General features: G+C 53.6%; 1 protein-coding gene across 1 annotated transcript; it reads right to left on the reverse strand.

Annotated features, from left to right (window-relative positions):
- Positions 1–7160: 7160 nt before the first annotated feature.
- DNAI2 (dynein axonemal intermediate chain 2) lies at positions 7161–27444 on the reverse strand. The gene is made up of 12 exons (XM_028112876.2): positions 27262–27444; positions 25636–25797; positions 24522–24643; positions 21640–21782; positions 20554–20667; positions 16608–16747; positions 15426–15548; positions 12955–13178; positions 10033–10168; positions 9389–9535; positions 8359–8586; positions 7161–7238 (listed from the first exon to the last, which is right to left on the reverse strand). Exons 1-12 carry the CDS (start codon positions 27442–27444, stop codon positions 7161–7163), a joined length of 1800 nt encoding a protein of 599 aa, XP_027968677.1.
- Positions 27445–27734: the final 290 nt, after the last annotated feature.

Here is a 27734-nt window from a genome sequence, read left to right on the forward strand (position 1 = left end):
TCCCTGCGCCGCCGCCGCTGCCTGACAACCCGAAACCAACAACGCGCGGGCGGCCAAGGGCGCAGACCGGGGGGCGGGGCAAGGGGAGGTCCCCGACGGCGCCTCCTGCCTCTGCGCCCCCGCCCCTCCCGCGCTGCGGGCGAGAGTCGGCCGCCTTCGCCGGGGAGGCGCCCGAGGCTGCGCCGCTTTCCGGGCGACTGCCCGCCTGTGCGTCCCTCCGGCCCTTGGCGCGGCCCTGCGTCCGCCCGGCGCCGCCGCGTCCGTTTGGGAGTTTCTGGGCGCCTCCCCGCGCGCCGCCCCCCGCCCCCTCGCGCCCAGGGCCCCTCTCCCACTACCCTCCAGGGGGCGCCCGGCCGGCTTCGCGGCCCGCGGGCAGCCGCGCTCCCAGTCCCTCCGGCCGCGCGCACCTGCCGCCTGTCTGCGTGCCTGCCGGTGTCTGGGCGTCTGCGGGCAGCGACGGGCTGCCTGGTGTTTCCAAGGGCACAGCGTGCATCGTGGCTGTGGCTGGGGTCTCTGGCGCCATGTCTCCAGCCACTGTCCGATGGCAGAGGGGTACAGAGTTGTCTCTGCCCAGGCTGTCCCCCGGAGTGGTGCAGGGGAGCACCTCTATAGGACTTGGGGTGTTTCACATTAGAGCCCGCCTCAGTGTACCCCACTAGCAAACAAGGCCTTATAGGTAAACCAGAACTAGGTCAAGACGGTTGGGTCTGTGTGCCCTGCTGGCTCCCTGCTTGCTGAAAGAGCCACAGCCCCGTGCCGGAAAGTGCAGGTTGAACGCAGCGGTCTATACTGCTGGGGAGCCTGACAGCAGTTACACACTGGAGGAGCACAGTGGATGGATTCCTGGCCTCAGGAGGCCCTAGGAAAACAGGGCTCAGAGCTCGAGGGTGCATCCAACTTGCTGAACCACCAAGAGCCAGTGTTTCCGGTCCCTGCTCTGGGCCTTGGTTTCCCCATGGTGGTGGTGGAGCACCTCCTGGTCCTGACAGTCTGTCCTCCTTATCTTCTCCTGCACCCGCCAGTGGGGGCGGACGGGGCCGGGGGGGGGGGGGGGGAGCTGAGCCAGGTAGGCCCCCTGCAAGGACTTCGAGAGGGAAGCACACGGGGGATCTCTTCCCATGGAAGGAGCTGGGTAAAGAAGAGCCAGCCGTTCATTCCCCCAGGGCTGGCTCAGACAGCCTGGCACACATCCAGGGGCAGAGCATGATGCCAGCCTGGGACTGGCTTCCCCGGCTGCCCCTGAGGAGCTAGTGTTAGGTGTGGTTATTAATAAACAGTGGCAGGAAGCCACCCATGGCCTTGGTTTGGATACATAGATAAACCAAGTGAAGCTTGGTGGAAACCAAACACTTCTGCATCGGGGCCGGGGCAGGGGGGCGGTCCCCTAAGGTTTTGTCCTGTTTTCTAGCCCAGGCTGCCCTCGAGGCTGCACACCAAGGCTGGCTGGCTTGCAAATGGGCATGCTGCAGCGAGAATCAGGTTAAGTCTGAAGATGCTTTCTGCGGATAGAAACCACCCTCCTGGCTTGCGTACCAGACCCTGAATCTAATCTATTTGGATCAGCCACAGGAGACCGCCAGTCATTTGGCCTATAGCTCTTTTTTCTTTCTTTTCTGTTCCTTCACGTGCATGAACCCCACCCAGGATGGCTCATGGAGGTATAAAAATAGGAGAAGCTTCTGAGCAGGAGGCCACAGCCCATCTTACTTAGAGACTCGTCACAACGTTTTCTCTGTTCTCAAACTGAGTCCTCCGCTTGCCTTCTGTGTTTCCGCTAAGCCACCATGCACGCCCCCTTTCCCCTCATCGTCTCTATTCAGATCCTGGGGGCTCCGCTTCTGCAGGTGTTTCTCCTCTCCGTCCACACCCCTGGCTCCTGCTTTTACCTCTCCTCACCTGAGCAGCACACGGTCCCCTGCTGCGCCCCCTGCCCGCCGTCTTACCCACTTTGAGGAGGTGCATCTCTGATGCATAAGCAAATACAACTACCTCTCTCTCCACACCTCCTCCCTCCTGCTCCCAGCCTCATCTCCCTGATCCGCTCCACACATGCAGGTTCCCACCTGCACTGACTTCTTGTTTGTTCCCAAACACACGTTGGTGCTGGGTCCTACTTTGCACACAGGGGTCCCTCTGCCCAGTGCACCCTTTCCAACTCTGTCAAATTTCTGTTTGTCCTCCACATCCGACCCCTCTTCTCCTCCACTAAACTCCGACTTATGCCCTTAAAGACCCATCAGAGGAATCTCCACGAGGACAGAGGCCAGGCTCTTGGTGAGAGCTCAGTACGTACCCTCCACACACTAGGTATTGCCCTAACCTGATCACTTATCCACTCCCGTTGCTTCGTCCCTCCTCTGCATCCCCTCTGCCACTGCCCACAGGCTGGGGCCTCCCAGTGTCCCCTCTGGATGGCCATAGCAGCCTGCATGGTCTCTCTACCTTCCAATCCACCATCATTGTTCTAAAAGATAGATTGGCGTCATTACCTCACTTGAGATCCCACCATGGCTCCCCAAGGCCTTCCACACGGAGCATGCCCCTTCGCCTGGAGTCCTGGCCCTTCCCTGACTCATCTTTGGCCCGTCCGCTCGTCCCACCCCTGTTCTGGCCGTGCTCAATCTTGGACAGCCTTCTGGATGGGCTGCTCCCTTCAATCGTCCCTGGCTTTGTTCTCGTCTGTCCGTGCCGGAGGTCTGTCCTTCACTTACTTGTCCGGCTGGCAGCACAGACAAATGGCTTCTTCAAAACTCATCTTATACGTCCTTTCCCCCTTTTCTGGCTTTTCTGAGCTCTTGAGATCTTCATTCATATACCTGAAGCTTCCAGTGGGCAAAAGCTCCCCTCTGAGGGGGCCATTGCTGCTCTCTTGAATGGTGATGTCATCCATGGCCATTATTTCCACAAAGCAACGGTATTTTCTTTAAATTTTTATTGTTATGTTAATCACCATACACTACATCATTGGTTTTTGATGTAGTGTTCCGTGATTCACTGTTTGTGCATAACACCCAGTGCTCCACACAGAACGTGCCCTCTTTAATACCCATCACCAGGCTAACCCATCCCTCCACACCCCTCCCCTCTAGAACCCTCAGTTTGTTTTTCAGAGTCCATCGTCTCTCATGGTTCGTCTCCCCCTCTGATTTACTCCCCTTCATTCTTCCCCTCCTGCTATCTTCTTCTTCTTTTTTTTTCTTAACATATATTGCGTCATGTGTTTCAGAGGTACAGATCTGTGATTCAACAGTCTTGCACAATTCACAGCGCCCACCGTAGCACATACCCTCCCCAGTGTCTATCACCCAGCCACCCCCTCCCTCCCACCCCCCACCACTCCAGCAACCCTCAGTTTGTTTCCTGAGATTAAGAATTCCTCATATCAGTGAGGTCATATGATACATGTCTTTCTCTGATTGACTTATTTCACTCAGCAGAACACCCTCCAGTTCCATCCACGTCGTTGCAAATGGCATGATCTCATTCCTTTTGACGGCTGCATAATACTCCATTGGGTATATATACCACCTCTTCTTTATCCATTCATCTCTCGATGGACATCTTGGCTCTTTCCACAGTTTGGCTATTGTGGACATTGCTGCTCTAAACATTGGGGTGCACGTACCCCTTCGGTTCCCTACATTTGTATCTTTGGGGTAAATACCCAGTAGTGCAATTGCTGGATCGTATGGTAGCTCTATTTTTAACTGTTTGAGGAACCTCCATACTGGTTTCCAGAGTGGTTGCACCAGCTTGCATTCCCACTAACAGTGTAGGAAGGTTCCCCTTTCTCCACATCCCCGCCAACCTCTGTCGTTTCCTGACTTGTTAATTTTAGCCATTCTGATGGGTGTGAGGTGGTATCTCATGGAGGTTTTGATTTGGATTTCCCTGATGCCGAGAGATGTTGAGCACTTTTTCCTGTGTCTGTTGGCCATTTGGATGTCTTCTTTGGAAAAATGTCTGTTCATGTCTTCTGCCCATTTTTTGATTGGATTATTTGTTCTTTGGGTGTTGAGTTTGATAAGTTCTTTATAGATTTTGGACACTAGCCCTTTATTTGATATGTCATTTGCAAATATCTTCTCCCATTCTGTCGGTTGTCTTTTGGTTTTGTTGACTGTCTCTTGAAGCAACGGTATTTTCAATCAGAGATCTGTGACATTCTCCTCCTCCCTCCAAACCCTCCCGCAGCTGGAATCCACTGGTTTCGATGAGCCCTGAGCGCTTTCTAAAGCCCTGTGACCTTCTGGGGCCCAAGGGACCGAAGTCCGCCCCTGCTTGTGAAGGGCCGTGGCTACTTCTAGCTCAGGAGGGGAAATGAAAGGGCCCCTGGGAAACAAGGCATCCACTGAGGATTTTCCTCTTAAGCAGCCCTTCCTGCTCTCATCCCCCTCAGAGCACCCTGTACTTCCCGGAAGATGTCACTCTGTGCAACCGTGTTTCTATATTTCCCTGTGTATCTGTCTGCTCTTGTCTCTCCCGTGGACATACAGGCTCCCGGAGAGCAGAGTCGGCATCGGCTTGCTCGCCACTCTGTGGTTGGTACCCAGCACGGTGCTGGGTGCAGACCTCGGAGCCCAGCCCTTTGCGCCTGCTGGTGAAGCTCCACAGAGCCCTGCCTCTGTCCACCGTGTTGTTTCCATCACGTAGGCCCTTAGCACATGGAGGTGCCAGCTCCTGGGCCTCTGGTTCTGAGAGCCAGGGAAGAGCCAAAGGGGGTGCTGGTCTGACCCTGGGGGTGACCAGTAGTCACCTTTGCCTCGCCTGACAATCAATGTCACCCCAGGGGCCTCTAATGAAGGGTGAGGGGGTCCATCATACCCCATGGTAGCCAGAAGTGAATGTGGGACAGTGACGTCCCCTGTAGCCTGCTTGGCTGTCACAGCTGCAGGCCAGAGCATCATCAGCTAAGCGGCATATCTATCAATCACATCAGCTGAGCAGAACAGGACCCAGAGAAGGAGCACAGGTGTGCACTGACGGGAGGGACTTCACTGTGCTGTGGACCCCGGGGTCTGGCCGCCCTTCCTCACTTTCTGCACCCGGGCCCGTCATCGACGTTTTGCATTCCGTGCCCATGGAGGTGGGTTTTTCCAGCAGCCTCTGGTTGTCCAGTGATGCTTCGTGGTTTCGTGTTGCTCCCCTTGCAAGAGACTAAGCAATGGGTTCTGGGTGAGGCTGGTTTATGAGGAGGTGAAGTTCATGGCCGTGAGGACGGGCAGGGCTGGGCATCACCTCCACAAAGTTCCCACTGCCCTCTGCCCAGTGATGTTGGTGGCTGTCCTGTCCTCAGCCATGCCCACCCCCCAAATACCATCGCTGCCTCGGGGTGCTCTCTGTACCCACAGCTAAGGTGTGTTTAGGCCCCAGGAGGTGGTCCACCTTTGCAAGCACATGCCAAAGGCCCAAATCCTATTACATAAAAGAATGTTCTCCCTTGGAGCTCATTGTCCCAGCCACTCATCAAGGGGTCGGCAGTGTGCCTGGGCTGATGTGACAGGGAGTTGTGACTTTCTCCCCGGACATTTCATTTGGATAAATTTTTTTTTCTCTAAGTTAGGGTTTCTCAAACTCAGCACTATTGATATTTGGGCCGGATCATTCTCTGCAGTGAGGCCTGTCCTGTGCACAGTAGGATGTTGGAAAACATCCCTGGCCTCTGTCTACCCACCGGAAGCCAGGCGCACCCCTCCACCACTTACGTCAGTCCGAAACGTGCCCAGACATTGCCAAATGTCCTGTCGGGGGCAAGATCACCCCCAGTTGAAACCACTGCTCTCCGGGCTTCCCGTGTCCTCACACAGTGAGTCACCTGTCACAGGAGACGGTACAGAGCGAGACACGAGGCATGTGGGCGCCCTCTGCTCGGATGGCTCTTCCTGGGACTCAGGCATCGCTCCCTCTCTCTGTGCCTCACCTGGTGCATCGGTGACTTGGGCACTGAAGATGGGGACAGCGCTCCTTCTGGGGCTGTTGCGAAGATCAGGCATTCGATAAATATGTCCCACGAGGATTATTCTATCAGGGTCTGGCCACAGTGGCAACTTAATGTTTGTTTTTCCTTTGGTCACAAAGGGTGGCTGGCCCTGCGTCCCTCCCCAGTAAGATTCTTAACACAGGCAATTTTTTAAAGGGCACTTTGGGTCGCTGTTAGCACCATCCGACACCCACAGAATGAATGGTGGTTGGGGGACTTCGGGTGCAAAGCTGGCTCTGGGGTGCCCTCCTGGCTACAGACATCTCTGGTAATGGTCACAGAGTGCTCTGCTGCACCACAGTTCCTGGTGTCCCCACGGGCCCTGCAGGTGCCCGCTGTGCTGGGTGGAGACGGAGCTGTCTAGACTCCTGTCCCCGCTCTGCCCTGAGCTAGCTCTGTGACCCAGGCCAGTCCCCACACTTCTCCCGGAATCCGACTGTTCCTCTGGAGAGTAGGGACGATCGGAGACCAAACCTTCCAGGGATTCTGCACAAAGAATTAGATAACACAGAAAGCTCTCGGCACAGGATGTACCATAAACACTCAGTGTTAGCACCATTATTATTAATTTAATTTTGTAAGAATTAAGAGAGCAGAAAGCTTGCAGGCGTACAAGAATAATCAACCTTGTCTGTGCATCTCCTCTCAGAGGTAAACGTGCCTGGAGGTCGGGGTGGGGGTTTGCCCAGAGACATTTTAGAAGTCGACGGACTGGAGGGGAGGGTCAGGATGGGAGAAGGAGAAGCCCCTCTCCCCACGCACCGGTCTTTCTGAGGCCCCGCCACGGCTGAGGCAAGTCCGGTTGGAGGCTCTGCAGGCTTTGCAGGGAAATGATTGCCCGAAGAGCCCTGGGGAAGCTGAACCCAGGGGAACACACAGGGCCAGCTGAATGGTGGGGTGTGCTCGGCTGGCTGAGAGGAGGGGTTCCCAGCGGGGGCATGAGCCCTGCCCCTTCCCTCCCTCCAGTGGATCCCTTGGGACTGGGCTCAGTGAGTCAGTGGGGGCCAGCCCTTTGTGGGGCATCGGGTCGGGTCAGGGACCCTCTGCTCGCCCCGCCCTACCTCTGCTGACACTTTAAGGGAGGAGCTCAGCGCCCACTTGGGAAGCCAGCGCTGTACCAGGAGGTGGGAAACAGAGGCGCAGAGCAAGTGGGTCTGGGGGCAAGGCCGACCTGACCCTTCTAGGTCGGAGTCTCAGCATGGTCACCTTCCTCCTCCCCTGGGTCTTCTCCTTCCACTTCCTCATCTGTCTCCAGATCCTGATGTTTCTGCAGAAACAGTGCAGAATCATTGACGGGGGGCAGGCCTCCCCTGCACCCTGGGAAGTTAATCCCCTGAGGCCAAAGCAGCCCGCTGGTGGGGGCCTGGGTTGCCAGGTACTCAGGAGACCGCTACCAGCTCCGTGGCCTCGAGGATCTAGTGGGTGCTCAGAGCCAGTGGGTGCTCAGAGCCAGCGGGTGCGGATGGCGGGCGTGGCCTAGGGCATCTGACAGACTCGGGTACCAGTCCTACTTCTGTCGCTTTGCTTCCCGGGTGACCTTGGGCTAGCTCCTCCTGAGTCTCTTTGGTCCCCTCACAGGGGACCTGATTCCTTGCAGGTCTGTAGGACCCGGATTAGAAATCATGGGCGTAAGGACCACACACTGCTTTCTCAGCCCCGAACCCAGAATTTCGGGCCAGCTGCAGAAAACTTAAGAGAAAGGCAGGCAGAAGCGAGGTTGTTCTGTGCACCGCACTGCCTTCTGAGGCCCAGCTTCTCCAAGTGCGGTGTCCGAGCAGCGGGAGGAGCACCTTTCAGGACCCCCAGCACCAAGCCCGCTGTCTGCCAGGTGCATTGCGCCACAGAAAGTGGCCATTGTCAGCACTGCCTTCTGGAGGCCGGGAGGGTCCGAAAGCTGGGACTCCAGTCTCGCCTTGGCCGTAAGTGGAGGGAGGTCTGTGCCCCCGCCTTGCCACACGGACAGTGTGAGAACAAAGCCTCTCATATGCAAGCGCTTCTGAATGCAAAAGAAGCGGCAGACGTCACAGCCGGGCCCCAGCCCCAGTGGAGCGAGACGGAGCGGGGAGAGCTCATGAGATGGGACAAGTTTACCCCCTCCATGGGCTGGCCTGTCTCCCGCCAGCCCGTCCGCTCCGTCGGCACCCAGGAGCCCGCCACCCAATTCTCGAAAGCGGGGCAGTCCCCCTGGAGACTTAAGGCTCCTCAGGAGGAAGGGAGTCACTCCTCCCACTTGCTGGGTGGACAAGTTAAGGTCCACCTGCTGAGGCCACTTGCCCGAGGTCACCCAGGAGGTCAGCGAGCAGGAAGAACCCAGGCCTGGGGCTTCCCCGCCCCCCGACTCCCCCTCCCCACCCGGTGCCCCCTGCTTGGGGCCCTACAGGCTTCGGCTTCATCTTCATGGCTTCCACCTCCTTCTTCCTCAGCTCCGAGAAGATGATGTCGAAGAACTCCTCCTCGGCCTTGCTGACCAGCTCCTCAAGGTTGAGGGTGGTCTCCTCCTCCCTCTGGTCATCATCCTTGCCCTCCACCTTGCCCTTCTCCTTCAGCCGCATCTCCCGGTGCCTGGCCTCCAGAATCTTCTCCCGCCGGGTCTCCCGCTCAAATATCTGGGGCACACGGGGACAGGGAGGCTGTGGCAGGAGGGCGGTGGCCGGCGGCCGGCTCCCAGCACGGGGCCGAGCTGATGTCTCCTTGCTCAGTGCAGCCCCAGAGGGGTCTGTTCTCAGTGCTAACGGCAAGAAAGGAGGGCTGGACATCGAGGTCAGGAGGCAGGAGCGGAGCTGCCAAGTCATCTAGTTCCGAGGGGTTCCCAGAACATAGACGACAGCCTGAAGAACGTCCGTACGGCTGCGCACCGTGGGGCCCTGGGCCCAGGGGTGCACCTGCTCGGGGGCCGGCCCACAGTCCCAGCAGAGCCAGGGGGCTGGCCCAGGGCCTCAGCGCCAGGCCTTCAGTTCCCCAGTGTGCCCACGGTGCTGGGGAGATGCAGCCGGGGTCCGCCGGGGGGGGGCGGGGCGGGGGGGGTGTAGGGACGGATCTCGGCCTCCCAGCCCCCTTCCCCAGGATCCCTGCCTTCCCTCTGTCTTCTCTAATGGCATCTCTGAGCCTTTGTTTGACAGGGTCTGCTGCAAAGAGATGTCATCTGTGAAGCCAGACAAACTGACCTATCAAACCACTTTGACCGCGACAAGCCCCGGGGGGTGACACCTCACCCAAGACAGCTGCACCACCGCGTGGGTAAGCCAAGGTGGGTTCAGACACTCCTGACCCCACTTACCTGCTCATTTGGGGGACACCACGCCACCTCCCCAAAAGTCCATGCATTTCCCAGGAGGCGAGAGGGAGGGCCTGACGTTTTTCTCTGGCTAGCGTGCTTCTGCCCCGGGCCGGGCAGCCCCGGGCACTTACCGAAGAAGCTGTGTTCTTCTCGTTCCTCTGGAGCGTGCACAGCCCATTGGAGACCTCCAGCAGCGTGGTGGTCCCCAGCTGAGAACCGCAGGCGATGAAACACCCGTTGTCCTGCACCCGGAGGCAGAACAGGGCCTCATCACACACCTGTTGGAGGGGCCGGGCAGACCCGGTTGGGGAGGAGAGACTTGTTGATGATCTGGCCCCCAGGGAGGGGGGCGCTTCGCCAAGCTCTGTGTTCAAACACCCTCAGTGACTCCCCTGACCCATAAAATGAAGGTCACACTCTGAGATTGGCTGTCGACACCCTTTGCCCCCTTCGTTCATCTTCCACCCCCTCAATCCATCCCCCACCCTCCACCCCCTCAGTCCAGCCCCCCGGCCATCCTGCTGTGTCCCAAACTCCATGCCCTTGCATGGCCCAAGCCAGCAGGGCTAGGCTCCAGCCATGCAAATATGACATTAGCTTAGGCTGGAAGGGTCAGCTGCCAGAAACCCACGCCAGGGCTGCCGAAGGAGTAGGTCTGGCGGGAGGAGAGACCAGGCTTTCTGCTTCTCTTTTCTTTCTAAATTCCCCCCAGGTGATTCTGCTGGGCCACCAGACCCTGAGGGCCAGGATGCGTGGGGAGGGGGATATATATGACCTTCAGGCTGAGGGCAGGGTCACACTGCTTGAACACAAAGTCCCAGATGTCCAGGGTCCCATCCATTTTGGTGGTGAAGAAAACCGCCGGCCTCGCTGGGCTCCAGGCGCCGTCGGTGAGGTAAGCCATGTGGTACCTGTGGGGCACCGCGGGGTCACTGGTCAAGGACCACTGTGGTTGGGAAGGACAGAGAAGCCGCTGAGCCACGGCTCTGCTCATCCAGGCCCGCTGGACTCCAGCATCTCATTGCTGGGCAGGAAGTTCTTTCTTGTGTCTGACTTTTAGCCATGCCAACTTGCTTACCAGCAGTTCACGGTCTGCATTTTATTTTATTATTATTTTTTACTTATTTATTTGACAGAGAGAGACACAGTGAGAGAGGGAACACAAGCAGGGGGAGTGGGAGAGGGAGAAGCAGGCTTCCCGCGGAGCAGAGACCCCAATGTGGGGCTTGATCCCAGGACCCTGGGATCACGACCCGAGCCGAAGGCAGACGCTTCACCGACTGAGCCACCAGGCGCCCCACGGTCTGCATTTTAAATGCTCTGGGTCCTGGGGGCCTGGGTGGCTCAGTTGGTTAAGCATCCAACTCTTGATTTCGGCTCAGGTTATGATCTCAGGATACTGGGATCGAGCCCCATGTTGGACCCTGCGTTCAGCAGGGAGTCTGCTTGTCTCCCGCTCCCTCTGCCCCTCCCCCGGCTTGCACGCTCTCTCAAATAAATAAATAAATAAATACATCTTAAAAAAAAAAAAGAAAGGCTCTGGTCCTTCTGAGGGGCTGGCCCCTGGTGTTTTCCCACAGCAGGCTCCAGGGAACAGGTCCATGTCGCTGGATCTGGGCCCAGTCCTCCAGCCATGGGACTCACTAAAAGGAGTCAGAGGAAGTGTGCCCAGAAACCTTCCTAGTATTGACATTGGAAGAGTGCTATACTTCCTACTTGGTGGGATCTAGATTTTCGAAGATTTCTGCCGTGAGGAATGAAATCAGACCCTTATCTTCCACCATATGAAAATATCAACTCAAAATGAGTTAAAGACTTAAACATAAGACATGAAATCATAAAATTCCTAGAAAGAAATAGAGGGGAAAAGCTCCTTGACATTGGCTTTGGCAGCCATTTCTTGGATATAACTTCAGAAGCACAAGCAACAAAAGCAAAAATTAGCAAGTGGGGCATTATCAACGTAAAGAGCTTCTGCACAGGAAAGCCAAAAAAATGACAAAGCAACTTATGGAATGGGAGAAAATATTTGCAAATCATATATGCGATACAGGGTTAATACCCCAAATATATAAGGAACTCATACCAAAAAACTTAATAGGAAAAAACCCAAATAACCCAATTAAAAAATGGGCAATGGGCTTGAAAAGATAATTCTCCAAAGAAGACATACAGATGACCAATGGGTTCATGAAAAGGTGCTCACCATCTCTCATTATCAGGGAAATGCAAATCAAAAGCACAGTGAGATTTAAAAAAAGAAAAACAAAACCACACACACAAGGGGACAGCTCCTCACACTTTCATTTATGCAAGATAAATAAGTTCTGGAGACCTAGTACAATCTAGTAGGGGCTCTAGCTAACAAAACTGTACCAAAGAGTAAAATTTGCTGAGAGGGTAGATCTCATGTTAAGTGTTCTTAACCCCTCCCCCAAGAATAATTATAATAAAGGGGGTAGGGGAGAGGTGATGGGTATGTTTATAGCTTTGATGGTGGTCATGGTTTCACAGGTGTAACTTATCCCCAAACTCATAGAGCTGTATGCATTAAGTATGTACAGCCTTTTCCCTGTCAATGACACCTCGATAAAATGGTTGAATATATATATACATATATATATATATATATATGACAAAAGAGTCAGAACCTGGGTAGGTGGTGTGGAGCCCTCTAAGTCACCATGGGACCTGGAACAAAGCGCTACCCTCTGGGCCTCCCTCTCCACCCTGTAGAATAGGGAGATTGGACCAGATTTCTGCTCCAAAAGTAAAGACAGGCTGAATCATAAAGCCCCCGGGGAAATCCTTAACATGCCCATTCCTGGGTTAAATGCAAGATCTAAAACAGCAGCCCTGGAGTCTGGATTAAAAAACAAAAAACAAAAACAAAAAACAAACAACTCCTCCCAGGAGATCCTGATGCACCCAGATTTGGGAACCACTGGAAGAGAAGATGCCCGTTCGGGTCCATAGTGGCTCCAAGACTGCAGGACCTGTGACTGCGTGAGCTGGAAAGGAACCCCAGATCCACACACATGAAGACTGAGGGGGCACCTGTCCCCCCACCTCATGCCTCTGCTCTGTTCTCTTGGCTCTGCCTGCATTGCGACATATCTATGGATGTGGCTCTCCCTGGCTCACCCAGGGGCAGTGGGACCACGCTGAGGGTCTGTCTCATGGCACCCCCTTGGGCTCTCCTCTGGGCAGACTGGGTGAGTCCACAAGCTTCTCTGATCCAGCGACAGAGCTCACAGCTCTGTCCCTCTGTGCTCCTACATGTCCACCCTCACAGGAGAGGAGACCCGCCAAGCCGTCCTGCTGAGGTGCCCGGGTTCTTAATCCAAGCTTCCTGGGTGCAAACCCCACCTCAGCTCCTTACGAGCTGAGGGAGCAGGAGCAAGTGGCTTTGCTTCCTCGTGGCCCTGTCCCCTGACACACACAATGAGGGACAAGAGGCGCAATGCTACCTCCTTGTAGGGTTGTCCCAAGGTCATGAAAATTAACTCAAGCCTGTTATTCTTACCAGCCCAGGCTGTTTGAAGCACATTCCTTCGTGAAGTGGCTGGATTAGGCGGCTCCTAGCACAGGCTCAGGTGGGTGTGGAGGGGTGTTCTCTCCATTTTATGGGTGGACACATGGAGGCTCAGGGCACTCCCGGGCTGGTCCCCTCTGTCCCTCCCACCCTCCCTCTTACTTGGTCCACATGATGGACGACTCCCGGCTGTCCTCGGACCAGATGCGGGCAGTCCAGTCACCGACGGTCAGGAAGTTCTTCGGGTAGAACGGATTTCTCTGCAGGGCATAGATGGGCCCATGGTGGCCTGGGAAGGTGCACACGATCTTCTCGGCTGACGTCTTGGCCTTGCGGTTGCAAGAGATGACAATGCCCTGCTCGGTGCCCACCATGAACTTGGTTGGCTGTGGAGGGGGTGACACAGGAGTGGAAGGTGCCATGAAAGCGCCATCAGCTCAGGGCTTCACTGTCACGGCGAGCAGCTTTCTGGGGCCAGGGCGGAGGGGTCCGGAAGGTGCTGGGAGGGCCTTTGGTTTAAGCCTCCGCTCAGGCTGTTCCCCAGCCCTTCCTAAGGAGCTGCCCCGCCCTTCCTGGCTTCATCAGACCCCACCCGCCTCTAGAACCTGCTCAAGGGCCCCATCTTAATGAAGCCTTCTTGACTCTTCTAGTCCCTGGAGAGACTCAGCAGCAGCCTCATGATGAACACCTCTTCATGTAGCACCATTGTGTCCACTAGACATTTAGCCATAAAGATCCTGAATATCTGTTTACAGATAAAGTGCATGACTGAAAGAATAGTGTAAAGCATGAGTCTAGAAAGCCCCTCACCCAGCCTCCAGCCACTTCCCGCAAAACTGGGCCGTGCTGTACACCCCTGTTCATGGCACCTTTATTCACAGCAGCGAAGAAGTAAAAGCAACTCAAGTGTCCCAACCCCAGTGACATTGGAGGGATGCACAAAATGTCCTCTGTACATACAGTGGAATATCACTTGGCTTTAGAAAGGAAAGAAATCCATGGCTTTACAAAAGAAGCACAGGGGTACCCAGGGGGCTCAGTCAGTTAAGTGTCCGACTCTTGATTTCGGCTCAGGTCATGATCTCAGGGTCATGAGATCGAGCCCTGCATGGGGCTCCACGCTCAGCGGGGAGTCTGCTTGAGATTCTCTCTCTCCCTCTCCCTTTGCTTCTTCCTCCACTCACGTGCACATGCACGCACTCTCTCTCTCTCTCTCTCAAATAAAAAAATAAATACATAAAATCTTTAAAAAAAAAAAAAGAAAAGAAACAACTGGACTCCAGGTTGGGGGTCAAAAGAAAGTGAAGAGACACAGCTTGAAAGGCCCAGAAGAGTGGGTGAGTAATGAAATAAACTGCAGGGCTCCTGCAAGCTAGTAACGGGCAGAAATACTCAGATCCGGAGGGCCCGCCATGCCTCCAGCCTCCTCCAGCCTCAGACACCTTGGTGGGGTTGGCCTGGCGAGCCTGGGCCTGGAGTCGGAGTCCTGGGTGTGAGCCCCGGTCGCCCCGTGTTCTAGAGAACACGACTTACCACACTAAGATTCATGTGTTTATCTGGGAAGTAGGGATAATAACATCACCTCACAAGACGGTCGTGTGTGATTACGCGAGCTCATCACGCAAGACGGTTACTAGTGTCTGGCGCACAGGCTGCGCTCAGTCACGGGTGTGGGAGAGCCGGGGACTAGTGGCGGCATGGTCACCACCTCCAGCACCTGCCCTAGTCATCTCTGATTTCAGGACAGAATGCTTCTCTGCGTCCTCTCCACCCTGACTACCACGCCCAGGGCCGAGGGTCAGTTAACTTGTCTTCTACCTCACGTCAACAGCATTGGTTCCCCAGCCTTCAGTGAGGACTCCCAGCGCAGGGGTGAGGCCAGGGCACCTCCACCTCCCAAGGGCCCGGGAATGATGTCACATGACCTGAAAGCAAACGAGGGATAATCCCCGGGGGCGGGGTGGGGGTTGGGTGGGAGAGAAGCCAGGCCTGGGCTTCAGCGAGACATAAACCAGGAACCAGCCCAAGGCAAGAGTCATCTGGGAAAGTTGTTTTCTTGCTTTCGGGGGGTGGGGGGGGGTTGTCTTCATTTGCTGCTTCTAGAAGCTTCCGTCCTCTGGCACATTCACATTACTGCTCAGCTTCAATATTTCTTTACTGTTCCTTCCCGTCACTAAATGCTGTGATTGTGCTTATGCTCTGGGTTTTCCAAGGAGCCTCCTCTGACCTCATTTTCTTCTCCAACATCTCTTCCTGCCCTTCAGAAAGTGGAAGCGACCCACACGAGGCAGGGACAGAGCCTGGCCTCTCCATGTTGGTCCTGAGCAGGGCTCTGCCCACAGAATGGGGCCTTTCTGGAATCCCGTCCTCTGCAAAAGCTTGCCTTCTGCTCAGCGCAGCCACTAGCCAAGCAGTGACTGTGGGAAGGAGATGGCGAAGCTTCTTTCCGCAAGCGGCTCTGCTGCCCCCTGCTGGAGAGTCCTTGGAAAGACCACAGACGGCCAGGAGGACCGCAGTGGGGCTGGCCCTCCATGGAGCTGCCTGGTGCACACTGTAGTCCTGGCCTGCCCTGCCCTCGGCTCTGGCTGCCCCAGCGATGGAAAGCCGGCGAAGGGAGAGCCGGGGACACTCACCAAAGTAGACTCGAACTCCAGGGAGATGGCCCCCAAGGCGCTCTCCAACTGCTCCTTTCTGGTAATGTCCAGGATCACCACCTCGGTGGGTTCGCTCATCTTTCGGATATCCCACCACATGACCTGATGGCAGGACGGGGCAACTGTGAGACCAGAGGTCCTTCGATTCTCCTGGCTTTTGCCTTCCCTACCCCCACCACCTTCCTGGGGCCAATCACTGGAAAGGGGTGGGTTGTTAGAGGTGCCCAGTGACCTGCACGACAAACACACTTTGGAGAACCACTGTGCTGGCCACAGTCTCAAACCTGGCTGATCACTAGGGTTATGGGCAAGCTTCATAAAATCCAGATGCTGGGGCCTCACTTCAGACCTACTGCATCAAAATCGCCAAATGTGGGCTCTGGAATCTGAACTCTTAAAGCCTCCCCACAATATGGCAATATAGAGCAATGTTGTATATGCCCCATACGCTTTGATCCAGAAATCCCACTGTATGCTACAGGTGTGCCTCCACACGTGTGCAAAAACCTATATACAAATACACTGCTTGCAACATTATTCTTAGAATGACAACATATTGAAATCCATTTAAGTAAATTATGGCTTACCCAATGCAGTTTTTTTTTTTTTTAAGTAGGCTCCATGCCCAGTGTGGAGCCCCACGCAGGGCTCAAACTCATGACCCTGAGATCAAGACCTGAACTAAGATCAAGAGTCGGACGCTTAACCGACTGAGCCACCCAGGCGCCCCCCTAATGCAGTTCTTGACAGGCACAGGGCAGTGTTTTGTGAAATATGAAACCATCTTCAGGATATACTAAATGAAAAATATCAAGTGCAGATATTTACCTATGTGTAAGGTGTGCAGAAAGGGAGTGAAGAAGACAGATGTATTTGCTCCTGTATATGGAGACTATCCCTGAAGGCAGCCGTAAGAAGCTGATGCAGGTGGGCACCTATGGGGAGTGGGGCTGGGAGGCTTGTGGGCAGATGTGGGAGGAAGATGTTTCCCTGTCTGCCTTTGTGTACCTTTTGGATTTTGTTCCATGTGCACGTATTACCTACTCTTCAATTTTAAAATAAAATGCAAAAAGGAAACCTTCCCCCCGGGGATTCTGAAGGGGAACCAGGGAAGTGTCACTGCTCCCCACAACCCTGCCCTCCACAGTGGCTGGCCGGTACCTGCCCATCTGTGGATGCCGAGAAGCACTCAGTGCCTGTCTTCGATTGCAGCCAGATGGAACCATACACAGGGTCTCGATGGCTGAACTCAATGGTGGACAGCTCCGCCACCAGGCTGCCCTTGCGGGTGTCCCAACAGGCTAGCAGGGGGGAAAATAAGGGAAAGGTGAACGGAAGCCCAGGCTCCCTTCCTTGGTGCAGGGAGCAGGCGACGGAGGGATGTTGCTTCTCTAGGTTTAGCAGGTGTGTGGTTTTTTAGAATCAGGGCTCGGTCCCAACCTGCCTGAGTTTCCTACTGACCCCTGAAGTTCCCACACAATCTCTGTGGGAAGACTCCCAGAGTGCAAGCTTCACTCATTTCTGTTGAGCCTCTACCATGTGTTGAGCACCACACTAGACCCTCGGAAAGCCTCTGGGAGTAAGACCGTCCCTGTCCCTGAGAGGCAGGAAGGGGGACGGGCAAGCAGAGCTCGTGCTGGGACTGCTCTGGTGAGGGACACGTGGGGGTGGTCAGGGCAAGCTTCCTGGAAGGAGTGAGAAGGAGCACGGACTGAGGATGAGCCTAGGATGGGGGTGGTGGGCCAGTCAGAGAGAAGAATGTCTCCACCCCAGAGAAAGGCTCCTGAAAGTAAGAACACTGAGGCAAATCTCTCCTGCTACACAAACTTCCCTTTTATCCCCTGCACCTTGGCTGTCCCCGCTGGGAGATGGGAATGCAGCTCACAGACCCTTTACTTACACCCATTACTGGGGCTTCAGCTCTGCTGCTTTACCAAGAAAGCCTCAAAAGAAAGCTTCTCTAGTTCCTGTATTGACAGATTTCGCTCTCACTTTGCCACAAGTGTGCAGCAAGGACCCACTCTCTTACACAGAGCTATTTCTAGGAAAGCAACAAAAAACATGATCCGTGTTTTGATTTCGGGAATCAAAGTCCAAAGCATTTGCCCCTGGGCTGGCCTGGCCCAGATATGGGCTTTCTTAGCTAAGCTTGCTCCGCCTGGGCAGAGCAGCGCTCGGGAGGGGGGCTCCCCCAGCAGCCGAGCCCCAGAGCTGCTCTCATCTGGTGTGAAAAGCCCTGAAAGGGGTTATGAATAATGAGGAAGGCAAGGCTCCTGAATAAATTATGCACAGTGGCTCCGCTCATCTTCTAGAGTCCTGGCACCAGGTAATTTGGCAGGAGACTTGTGGGAACCCGTGTCTGTTCCCGGGGAGGAGGCGGCAGGTCTGAGAGAGGGGGTCAGAGGCCTCAGAAGAGTGTCTAAGAAGTTTCCCTGCCATCCGGCTCCTACTCTGGGAGGAAGAAGGGGAAGGATGAGAACATGTGAAGGTAGGAGGGTAGGGGGCCCTTTTCAGGCCCAAGGTCAAGTCAGGCCTGGGGTGCAGCCATGGAGGCTGAGTGTCTGCTGCTTGGGGGCCGGAGGTGAGGGCGGGCAGGGCCCATGTGGGCAGCTTCCTTCCAGGCTCCCCAGGGATGCAAAAACCAGTTTTCTAGGTGTTCCATCAGCAAAATCAGCAGACTAAGGACCTCTGAAAATCTCCTCCATAAAAGCAATGAGAAAACCAGCAACAATCGTCAGTCAGCTTTTTCAGAACAAATTAGCCAAAAGCTTGCCGTCATCCAGAGAGTGTTCAGGAGAAAGCTGAATGTTAGTAAGGACAGTGAGTTTTGTGGCTTTTTTAACTTGCCTTAGTTAAGTAAGACCCCACACTCTCCGAGTCCCATGGCAGCCTCAAAGAACAAAAAAAAAAAAAAAAAAAAGTAACATTTTGTCTTCCTGGTGAAAACCTGCAGCCTGGCAGCCACAGGAGGGGTAATGTGGCTGGAGCTCATTCAGAGTCTCTTGTCCAAAGAATGGTGACTATCTGACCTGTTTGATGGTTCCCCTGCAAGTTGTCTGTATTCGACCTGACTTGGAGCTTGCCAAGTGAAAAAAAAGTCTTATTATGGAGGCAACTCTTGAAAATGATGATAATTACAGGCAACTGATTAACTGCATCTTCCTGAAGTGGTGGGTAACAGGTGGGCAAATTGCAAACTAACCACAACGCTTAAAAGGCAAACCTGGAGAACAAGACATCCATCGGGGCTTTGAAAATCTCTGACATATTCCACCTGCCTGGGTGGGACTGTGTGCTTGCCCAGAGCCGTGCACCCGCTCAGGAAAGAATAGAGGAGGTCCTAAGCCCCTGCCTCTGGCTGACCCCGAGGCTCTGTGCCGAGGCTCAGGTGGGGCTGACAGCTGCCTGGTTGAGTGTCACAGGCATGCTCAAACAGGCACCCATGAGTTGTCAGGAAAGACTGGTTGGCTGCAGGTGCTTAAGGAAATCCCTGTCCAGCCACTAAGCGAACCAGGCAGAGACTGTGGCAGCCACACACGATAGAGTACAGACTTCACAGAATTGGTTCAGGAAATTCAGTGAAGAAATGAACCACTCCAACAAATAGCAATGAAAACAAACCCTGTGCAAGTATAAGTGTCTGATTTCCAAAGCTGTCACTTTATATTATGTAAAGAGAGCAATTTCCAACAAAAAAAGTTACAAGATACACAAAGAAATGAGAAAATATGGCCTATAAACAGGCAAAAAGGCAATAAACAGAGACTGACCCCAAGGAAGCCCAGCTGTTGGCCTTACTGGACAAAGATCTTTACATCACTGATATTAAAGATGTTCAAAGAACTACAGGAAACCATATCTAAAGAAGTAAAGTATGAGAGTGATATCTTGTTAAATAAAAAATATCAATAAGGAGACAGGAATTATTATTATTATTATTATCAGAGAGAGAGAGCATGAGAAGGGGAGGGGCAGAGGGAGAGAGAGAATCCAAGAAGACTCCACGCTCGGCATGAAGCCTAATGTGGGGCTCGATCCCACGACCCTGAGATCATGACCTGAGCTGAAATCAAGAGTTGGACACTTCACTGACTGAGCCACGCAGGTGCCCCAAGAGACAGGAATTCTTTTTAAAAGGAAGAACAAAATAGAAATTCTGGAGTTGAAAAATATGTTCACCGAAATGAAAATTCAGTGCAGGGGCTCAACAACATACTTGAGCAGGCAGAAGACCCCCTGAGCTGGAGGTAGGTCATCGAGATGATCTGTCTGAGAAACAGAAAGAGAGGGGAACGGAACTACCAAAACTGACTCAAGAAGACATAGAAAGCATGAAGCAATCTAGAACAAATAAAGAGGTTGCATTAGAGGGGCACTTGGGTGGCTCAGCCGACTGAGCCTCCGACTCTTGATTTCGGCTCGGGTCATGATCTCAGGGTCGAGAGATCGAGCCCTGGGTTGGCCCTGTGCTCAGTGCAGAGTCTGCTTGAGATTCTCTCTCTCCCTCACCCTCTGCCCCTATCCCAGCTCGTGCTCTCTAAATAAATAAATAATTTTTTTAAAAAAAGAGGTTGCATTAGCAATTTTTAACTTCCAATAGGGAAGGACCAGATGGCCTCCCTGGTGAATTCTACTAAACACTGAAAGAATTAGTACCAAAGGCTCCTGATCATCAAAGGACGAGGGAACACGTCCCCCCTCACTGTGCATGGCGGGAATCACTCACATTCATCTCTGTGCAGGAGTCTCCACCTGCCTCTCCTGAGACGGAGCTCCTCACGGGTTTCATTACCCTTTTGCCCCCAGCTACTCTATCCCAGCTGGAGGCAGGAGGGCAGTAAATGCTCCTTGACTTTATACTTGACCTCTAATTTTCTTAAAACTTTTTATTCTGAACTGGTTTCAGACTGACTTGAACTATTAGAACTGGAGACACAGCTGAGCTATCAGCAAAATCCAACTTGCCCGGATGTCTGGAGTTCATCCGCTGTGGGAAGTCCCCACCTTCCTTTGTGCCCCGCGGGAGGCCCGGGCAGGCATGTGGGCCTGGTGGACAGCGACAGGGGCTGGGCTGGCTCCCGCTGAAGCCCCAGGCCCCCCTCCTTACCCAGCTGCCCGTTGTAGCAGCCTCCCAGAAGCACGTGGGAATCTTTGGGGTTGTACTCCAAGGTGACAAGAGAAGAAGATGGCTTCAGGACAATTTCAGGCCTGTTGGGGTTTTCTATAAAACAAACAAACAAAAAATCGTCCCACTGGGTCTAGAAAGCAAAGGACAGGGTCAAACAGTTTAACCCTTCTAGAGGTAGGAGGTGGGAAGTGGCTGGGGTCGGGGGCTGGGGGGAAGCCTGGAAGTCCCTCCTGTCTTTCTCCAGGCTGCAACCTCTAGGCCCTGGTGACCAGAATCTGGCACTCTTTACCCTAGGGGCTCTTCTAGTGGTTTTATTTCTGGTAATCAGGAAGGTGTGTGTGTGTGTGTGTGTGTGTGTGTGTGTGTGTGTGTGTGTCCGTTTTTCGGGTTTGGTAGGAAACCAGGTTAGACCACAAGGTTTTTACATAAAGCCAACTCTCCCTGACTTCCCCAAGCCAGTTTCTTTGTCTGTACAGGGGGGCTAATGATGGAGTCCACCCCCCAGGGTTGCTGTAAGCATTTGTTGGGCTGCTCAAGAGCATCATGTGCTCAGTTCTGAGCTTGGCACATACACCTCCTCGTAATGGCTAACGTTTATTTTCACACTGGTGACAGTGAAGGGACATCTGACAGCACACAGACCCCCATCGCCGGCCCCTGCCAGGCTCGCGCTCTTAGAGTGAGTGCTTCTGTCAATAAGGGTCTGTGCTCCCAAGTGGACACACTGTGCCTCCAGGCCATGGGGGAAGGACAGATGCCAGGGAAGGTGGGAGAGCGGTGAGTCTGTCTGAACTGGGATTTGGTGGGGTCTGGTCTTGAATGCCCTGATCAAGGATCTGGAAGTGAAGGGAATTTCTTGCTTCTGATATGGCTCCCGTTTGGCTGTGCCTGAACCCAGACAGGGAAGGGATGAGCGGCTTCCTGGGGTCCCTGGTCCCTCCCTATGAGGGACCAGCCCTGTGAAAGTCCCCCCGCCTTTGGCTTCTACCTTCCACTCCTGTGCTCTGCAAGCCTCTCCCCTGCCCCCTCAGCTTTCCCGGCCACCCGGACCGCTCTGCTCCTCACCCAGGTCCCAGATGTACGATTCGTGGCTCATGCCCTCAGGCGCCCGTTGAAAATCCAAGCAAGAATATGCCACCGCCAACTTCCTGTTGCCATCAGGGTGCCAGGAGAGGTGCGTGGCTGACCGCTTGATCTCCTGGGGATCCCTTTACCGGAGAGCAAGAGGGTAGAAGACTGGAATGGAGTGGAAGGCTCCCCACACCTCTTCACCCCTTATTTGCTCAATTATTTTTTTATGAAAACTTTTTTTCTTTCTTTTTAGAGAGAGAGAGAGAGAGAGCAGGGGACAGGGGAGAGGGAGAGAGAGAGAGAATCTTAAGCAGACTCCAGGCTCAGTGCAGAGCCCAACACAGGGCTTGATCTTGAGACCCTGAGATCACGACCTGAGCCAAAACCAAAAGTTGGACGCTCAACCAACTGAGCTACCCAGATACCCCACAGAGAAATTTATTTTAAGAACAAAGTGTAGAGGACTCCCTTAATCAAAAATCCACTCTCGCCAGCCATAAACAGAAGGCAATGATAAACACTATACCCATGGAAATAAAAAGTATTAAATTCCAGTCTGATATTTTCATTTGCTGAAAGTTTTGAGCCTGAGGCCTGATTTCCCATTGCTACTGAAATAAAAGGGAAAGAGGAGAATTCCAGAAATCCTGCTCCTTGGCATTTGCCCAAAAGAATTGCAAACTCTTGTCCACACAAAATATTGCCCATGAATGTTTCCAGCAGCTTTGTTCATAATCGCCCAGACTTGGAACCAACCAAGACATCCTTCAGCAGGTGAATGGATAAATAAGCTGGGGTCCATCCAGACATGGGAATATTATTCAGCTTTAAAAAGAAAGGAGCTATCGAGCCACGGAAAGACAGGGTGGAAACGCAATGCACATCATTAAGTGAAGGAAACCGGTCTGTAAAAGGCCACATACTGTATGAATCCAACTATGTGACATTCTGGAAAAGGCAAAAGCAGGGAGACAGTAAAGAGACCAAGCGTTGGCCGAGGGCTTGGGGGTAGGGAGGGATGAAAAGGAGCATGGGACTTTGAGGGCAGTGAAACTATTCTGTAGGATACATTTGTCAAAACCCACGGAGTGTACAACACAGGGAGTGAGCCCCAATGTAAATTATGGATTTGGGAGTGCTACAGGCTGACTGTTGTGTCCCCCAGATTCATACGCTGAAATCTCATCTCCAATGTGATGGTATTAGGGGGTGGCTGTGGGAGGTGATTCGGTTCTGAGCCATTCAGAACGGGATTAGCGCCTGATAGAGGGCTCTTGAGAGCTCCCTCACCCCTTCGGCTATGTGAGTTCACAGTGAGAAAATGGCTGCCTGCGAACCAGGAAGTGGGTCTTCACTGGACGCAGAACCCAGCCACCCTGAGCTGGGACTTCCGGCCTCCAGAATTGTGAGAAAGAAACTTCTGTTGTCTGTAAGCCTCCCAGGTTATGGTGCGGTATCAGAAGGCAGGCTCACGACGGTATGACAAAGGCCCCACCCTGGGCCAGGGTGTTGATGGTGGGGAAGCTGTGGGGGTGTGGGGTGGAGGGGGCGTGTGGGAACTCTCTGTACTTTCTAATCAGTTTCTCTGTGGGCCTCAAACTGCTATGAAAAATAAACTCTTAATTTAAAAAAAAAGAGGAAAGGAAGGGGAATGAGCAAGAAGTAGAAAAGGCCCAAACTGTAACTTTGTCCTTGAAGTAATCAGAAGGAATGCAGGAAAGTGGGAAGCCACGTAACTTTCTCACCCCCTGATTCTTCCACTTCACTCCCCTGGGAGCACTGTTAGAGTGAGAAGAGTGCAGGCTGGGATCCAGAAGACCAGAGTCCCATCCTTGGTTGGGTCGCCCACCCACTCTGGGTCCTGAGCACCATCCCCTCCCTGGGGTCAGTCCCCTCATCTGTCAAACGTAGAGGTTAGACAGGATGATGTCTAACCCATCATCCTGCTAAGGTATCCCTACGGAAGATCAGACTCAGCAGGGAGGGCAGCCCCCCCACCCCAACCTGGTCCCTTCTCCTCGAAGCCCTTGGCCCTGCTCTGCGCACTGCGACTCAGCCCTGGATCACAAAAGGGTCCTTCCTAGTTGTGCTGGGACGGGGGTCAAGTACTTCCCAGGACCCTCAGTGGGTCATGGTAGCACAGTGACTCCCCCAGAGTTGGCATTTGAGGCTAACCACTTCCAAAATCATAGGTACATATATATATTATTTTTAGACAAAAAATAGTGCTATCCTACATATTGTTCTGCACTTGTTTATTGTGGTTTGGTTTCACAAAGTAAATCTTGTCCCAGAAGGGGCTGTCTCCTCCTTCATTCTGATGGCTGCGTGGTATTCCACTGTGTGGGCCTACCAGAATTGCTAGAAGCAGTGCCCTCCCGATGGATTTATCTTGCTTCCGGTCTTTGGCTAGCCCATGCCCTGCTGTAGTGAATGTCTACACACACAGTGATTCCACATACACATGTATCTATGGGAGAAAGTCCTATTGTCAAACTGCTGTCCTGGAGGTTATTGCCAGGTACACTCCCGTGAGTGTGGGAAGAGGGTCCCGTTTGCCCACAGTGCTGCTGGGTCACGGATGCCCATACTTTGTACTCATTCTGCCCTGCATGAATCGACCTAGCTTTCACACAGCTTCACAAATTCCCTTAGTCTTTCCCTCGAGTCTGTCCTCCTCTTCCATCAACCAGACCACCCCCAAGGTAAGGACCAGTTGGCTGCCGGGTGTTCTATTGCTCTGCTCCTTACCAAGTTCGGAGCACAGAGGGCATTGTACCCACGGCATGGGGTGATCGGCCAGGAGTGACCTTTGGAAGCACCCACCCACAGGGGTGACAGAGATCGGCCAGACAACTGCCTAGCTGGAGAGGTACCTGAAAACATTGATGGTTTTAGCTGAAGGGGCCTCCTCTGTCACCTCCACCACATCCTCATCATCAAAATACTCCTGGTAGATGTCAATGGCATTATTCTGCTTGATGCAGTGCTCCATGATCTGAGGAGGACACATCAGGAGTTCTTAGGGAGGTCCCTGTAGCCTGACCAGGACTGAGATGGAGTCTGGGAGGGACAAGACATATCCAGTGGTCTCTCCCATCCTTCCAGCCCATGCATTCTCCATGGGGGCACCTTCACCTCCAAGGGGATGAAAATTGATTTTGAGGGGTAAAATAATATTACTTTTTATGTATAAAGCACATACATACATACATATATATATATATATATATATATATATATATGTCATGGGGAGGCAATTAGGGAAAAATGTCTAAAAAGGCTCATTGAGGGACAACAATGAAAAAAAAAAAAAGGTGAAGAAACACCGCTCCAGTCAAACAGAACCAGTAATCACTCCATATATAGCACCCATCTTCTGGTTCTGCCACCCAGAGGGCCCTCCCCATTTTTCCAGATGTCCAACAAGGAAAAGCCCAAGCTCAAGGGCTTCCTTTTCCAGGAAGCCTTCCCTGATCCCTTCAACAGGAAATCAAGTCTCCCTCTTTATGGAGCAAAATAGCAAGTCATCCCTCATCTTACAGCATGTCTTTCTACTTTATAGGGAGCTATCTCTGTATTTGTCTTTGACCTCCAGTGGATTATAAACTCTTTGGGGCGGGATGTATGTGAATTTTTGCAATCTCTGCTGTGCCTGGCAGAGGCTAGCAGCTCAGTCCAAATGTGCTGAATGAATGAATGATCCCTATTGGCAGGTGGTTGCTGGGAGGGTTCTTTGGGGTCCTCTTTGCTCAAGGGGAGCACTTGTCAGAGTCCTCCTAAAGCCTGCCTAGCACTTGTACCCTCCCGTCTTCCCCTTTGGTCTGCTGTTATGGACTGGGTTTGCCGGCTCCCAGATAGAAGGTTCCTGAAGGTAGTCAGTGCTCTTGCCCGAGTAGCCACAGGAGCCGAGCACAGGGCCAGGCACACCCAGGGCTTCACGTGCAGGCGGGGAGCCCGAAGGATGGCTGGGGCTGAACGAAGCCTCACCGAGCCGAGCTGCATGATGGCGTTGATGTAGTTCTCGTCCTTCTCCACCTTCTTCCGGAACCGGATCGTCTGCTCCAGTTCCAGGGGATTCACATCCTTGGGCCAGCCGCCCTCAACATGGTTAATCCCCCGGGTCTCCATCTCAAACCGCTCCGTGTTGGCCTGAACAAAGAGCCGTGGGTGAGAACATGCCTGCCCCAGGTGTAAACATGAGGCCATTTCTGCCAACCAGGATCGCGGGCCCCCTGCCCCTCCGGGGCCCCGAACACACAGGGAAGAACCGATGAGGTGCTTCTGGCCAAAGCCATAATTCTGTCAGGTTCCAGCAAGGAACATTCTGGTCCTCAGATGGTCACTGGTAGCTATGGAAGTGCTGCCCTACCGGGCTAGCCGCTTTGCGGCCGATGCCGCTGGCCATGGGAAATCTAGTTTTGACTCTATCTAAACCCTAATAACCAGAGGAGTCCACCCATCTGTTCTGTGCGGTCCCAAAGAAAAAGAAGCAAATGAGCCTGCTCTGCTTTACCATTAACAACGTCATGGGTATTGAAACGTGGAAATGATGTAAACGTGGGGATGGCTCTGCCCCTTCTCTGTGGCAGGGAGGATGGTAGATACAGATGTAGTTTATCCCTTAAACTTGTCACTTTGCCTCCTTTCTATTCCCACCCCCATTTTAAAAATTGTGGTAAAATACATATAAAATTTACTATTTTAACCATTTAAAAGTGTACGATTCTGTGGCATTAAGGACCTCCCCGATGTTGTACCACCATTGCCGCCATCTCGTTCTAGAACTTTCTCAGCACCCCACATGGAGACCCCAAACCCAGTAAGCAGTCACTCCCTTTCTTTCCTCTCTAAGCCAGGGCTCACAAAAGCAACAAGTCTTCACGGGGTGGAGACCCTAAGGCCATCCTGTTTAGTTGGCTACTCCGTGGACAGCATCACCCGGGTCCCTGTGACAGCAATCAGGTCTGGGAGAGCAACGAACTCAGTGCGTTTGAACCGTGAGTTAGTGGAACCACCCACGAAGTGTTTTTGGCCAAACAATTGTGATTTTCACTGGGTTGATTTGGGACATGACCAAGTGGCTTCTCTCCTTCAAACTAGTTTTCTCTCAGCGGCGCCTGGCATAATCGAGGCGGCTCACCCACCCGCTTTAGACAGGCAGGGAGCTTGAACTGCAACATGAAGCTCCGCTCTCCTATCATGGAGGCCCCTTTGACCAGGACTTTCTGTGGCACGCTTTCCTTTTCAGAAGCGGGACAGGTGCCTGTAGATCCGAATCCCCACTCCCTCAGTTTACCTCTCCCAACTGCACCACATGCCTCAGACGACTCTAGTAAGAGTCTTAGGGGGTAAGACCAGAGCCCAGGGGAGAGAGAACATCCTGAGTCACATTCACCTGGCCTGGGGAATGGCTGGTTCGGGGTCTTTTCCTGTCCCTGGGCACCATGGTGGGTCATGGGGCCATTCTGCCCTCATACTTCCAACATCTGCACTGGGCCACTCTAACTGGCCACTGGTCACCCAGATGGAGTCACCCTGTCCTCCTTACCACCCTGGCTGGCCCCCTGCCCAACTACACCTCCACCGGCCCAGTGCCCCAGGGCAGGGCCCCACCTCGTGTTCTGACATGCTAGTGGAGCACTGGATGCCCGTGTCCACGGGGTTCCGCTCCACAAACTGCTCAGCCAGCTCGGGGTTGGGCGGGATGTCGATATTCAGCTCCGCCTGGCGGTCGGAGAAGTTGCATTGCTTCCCGAACTCACTTCGCTTCTTGACGTACACGTACACGATCTCCATGGTCCCGGCAGCTGCGGGGGACAGAGGGAGGGTGTGCAGTAAGGGGCCCCGCCTGGAGGCCCGTCCGCATGGGCCTCACCAGGGGTGGCTCCAGATTCCCAGTCTGGTTGAGGGGAGGGGACCTAGGGGATTTGTTCAGAAGCCACACCTGCATTTAAAAAATCATTTATTGAGTAATGACTACGTGCATTATCTGGTTCCGTTCTTGCATTTGCCCTCTGAGGTGGACAATAACATCACCATTCTACTTTGGAGGAATCTCATACTTAGAGTTGCTCTGAGTCCCCTGC

This window comes from Eumetopias jubatus, unplaced genomic scaffold (assembly GCF_037043125.1).
Source record: "Eumetopias jubatus isolate StellerSeaLion01/CBP00866 unplaced genomic scaffold, mEumJub1_p1.0 scaffold_10, whole genome shotgun sequence".
In the NCBI taxonomy this organism is placed as follows: Eukaryota; Metazoa; Chordata; class Mammalia; order Carnivora; family Otariidae; genus Eumetopias; species Eumetopias jubatus.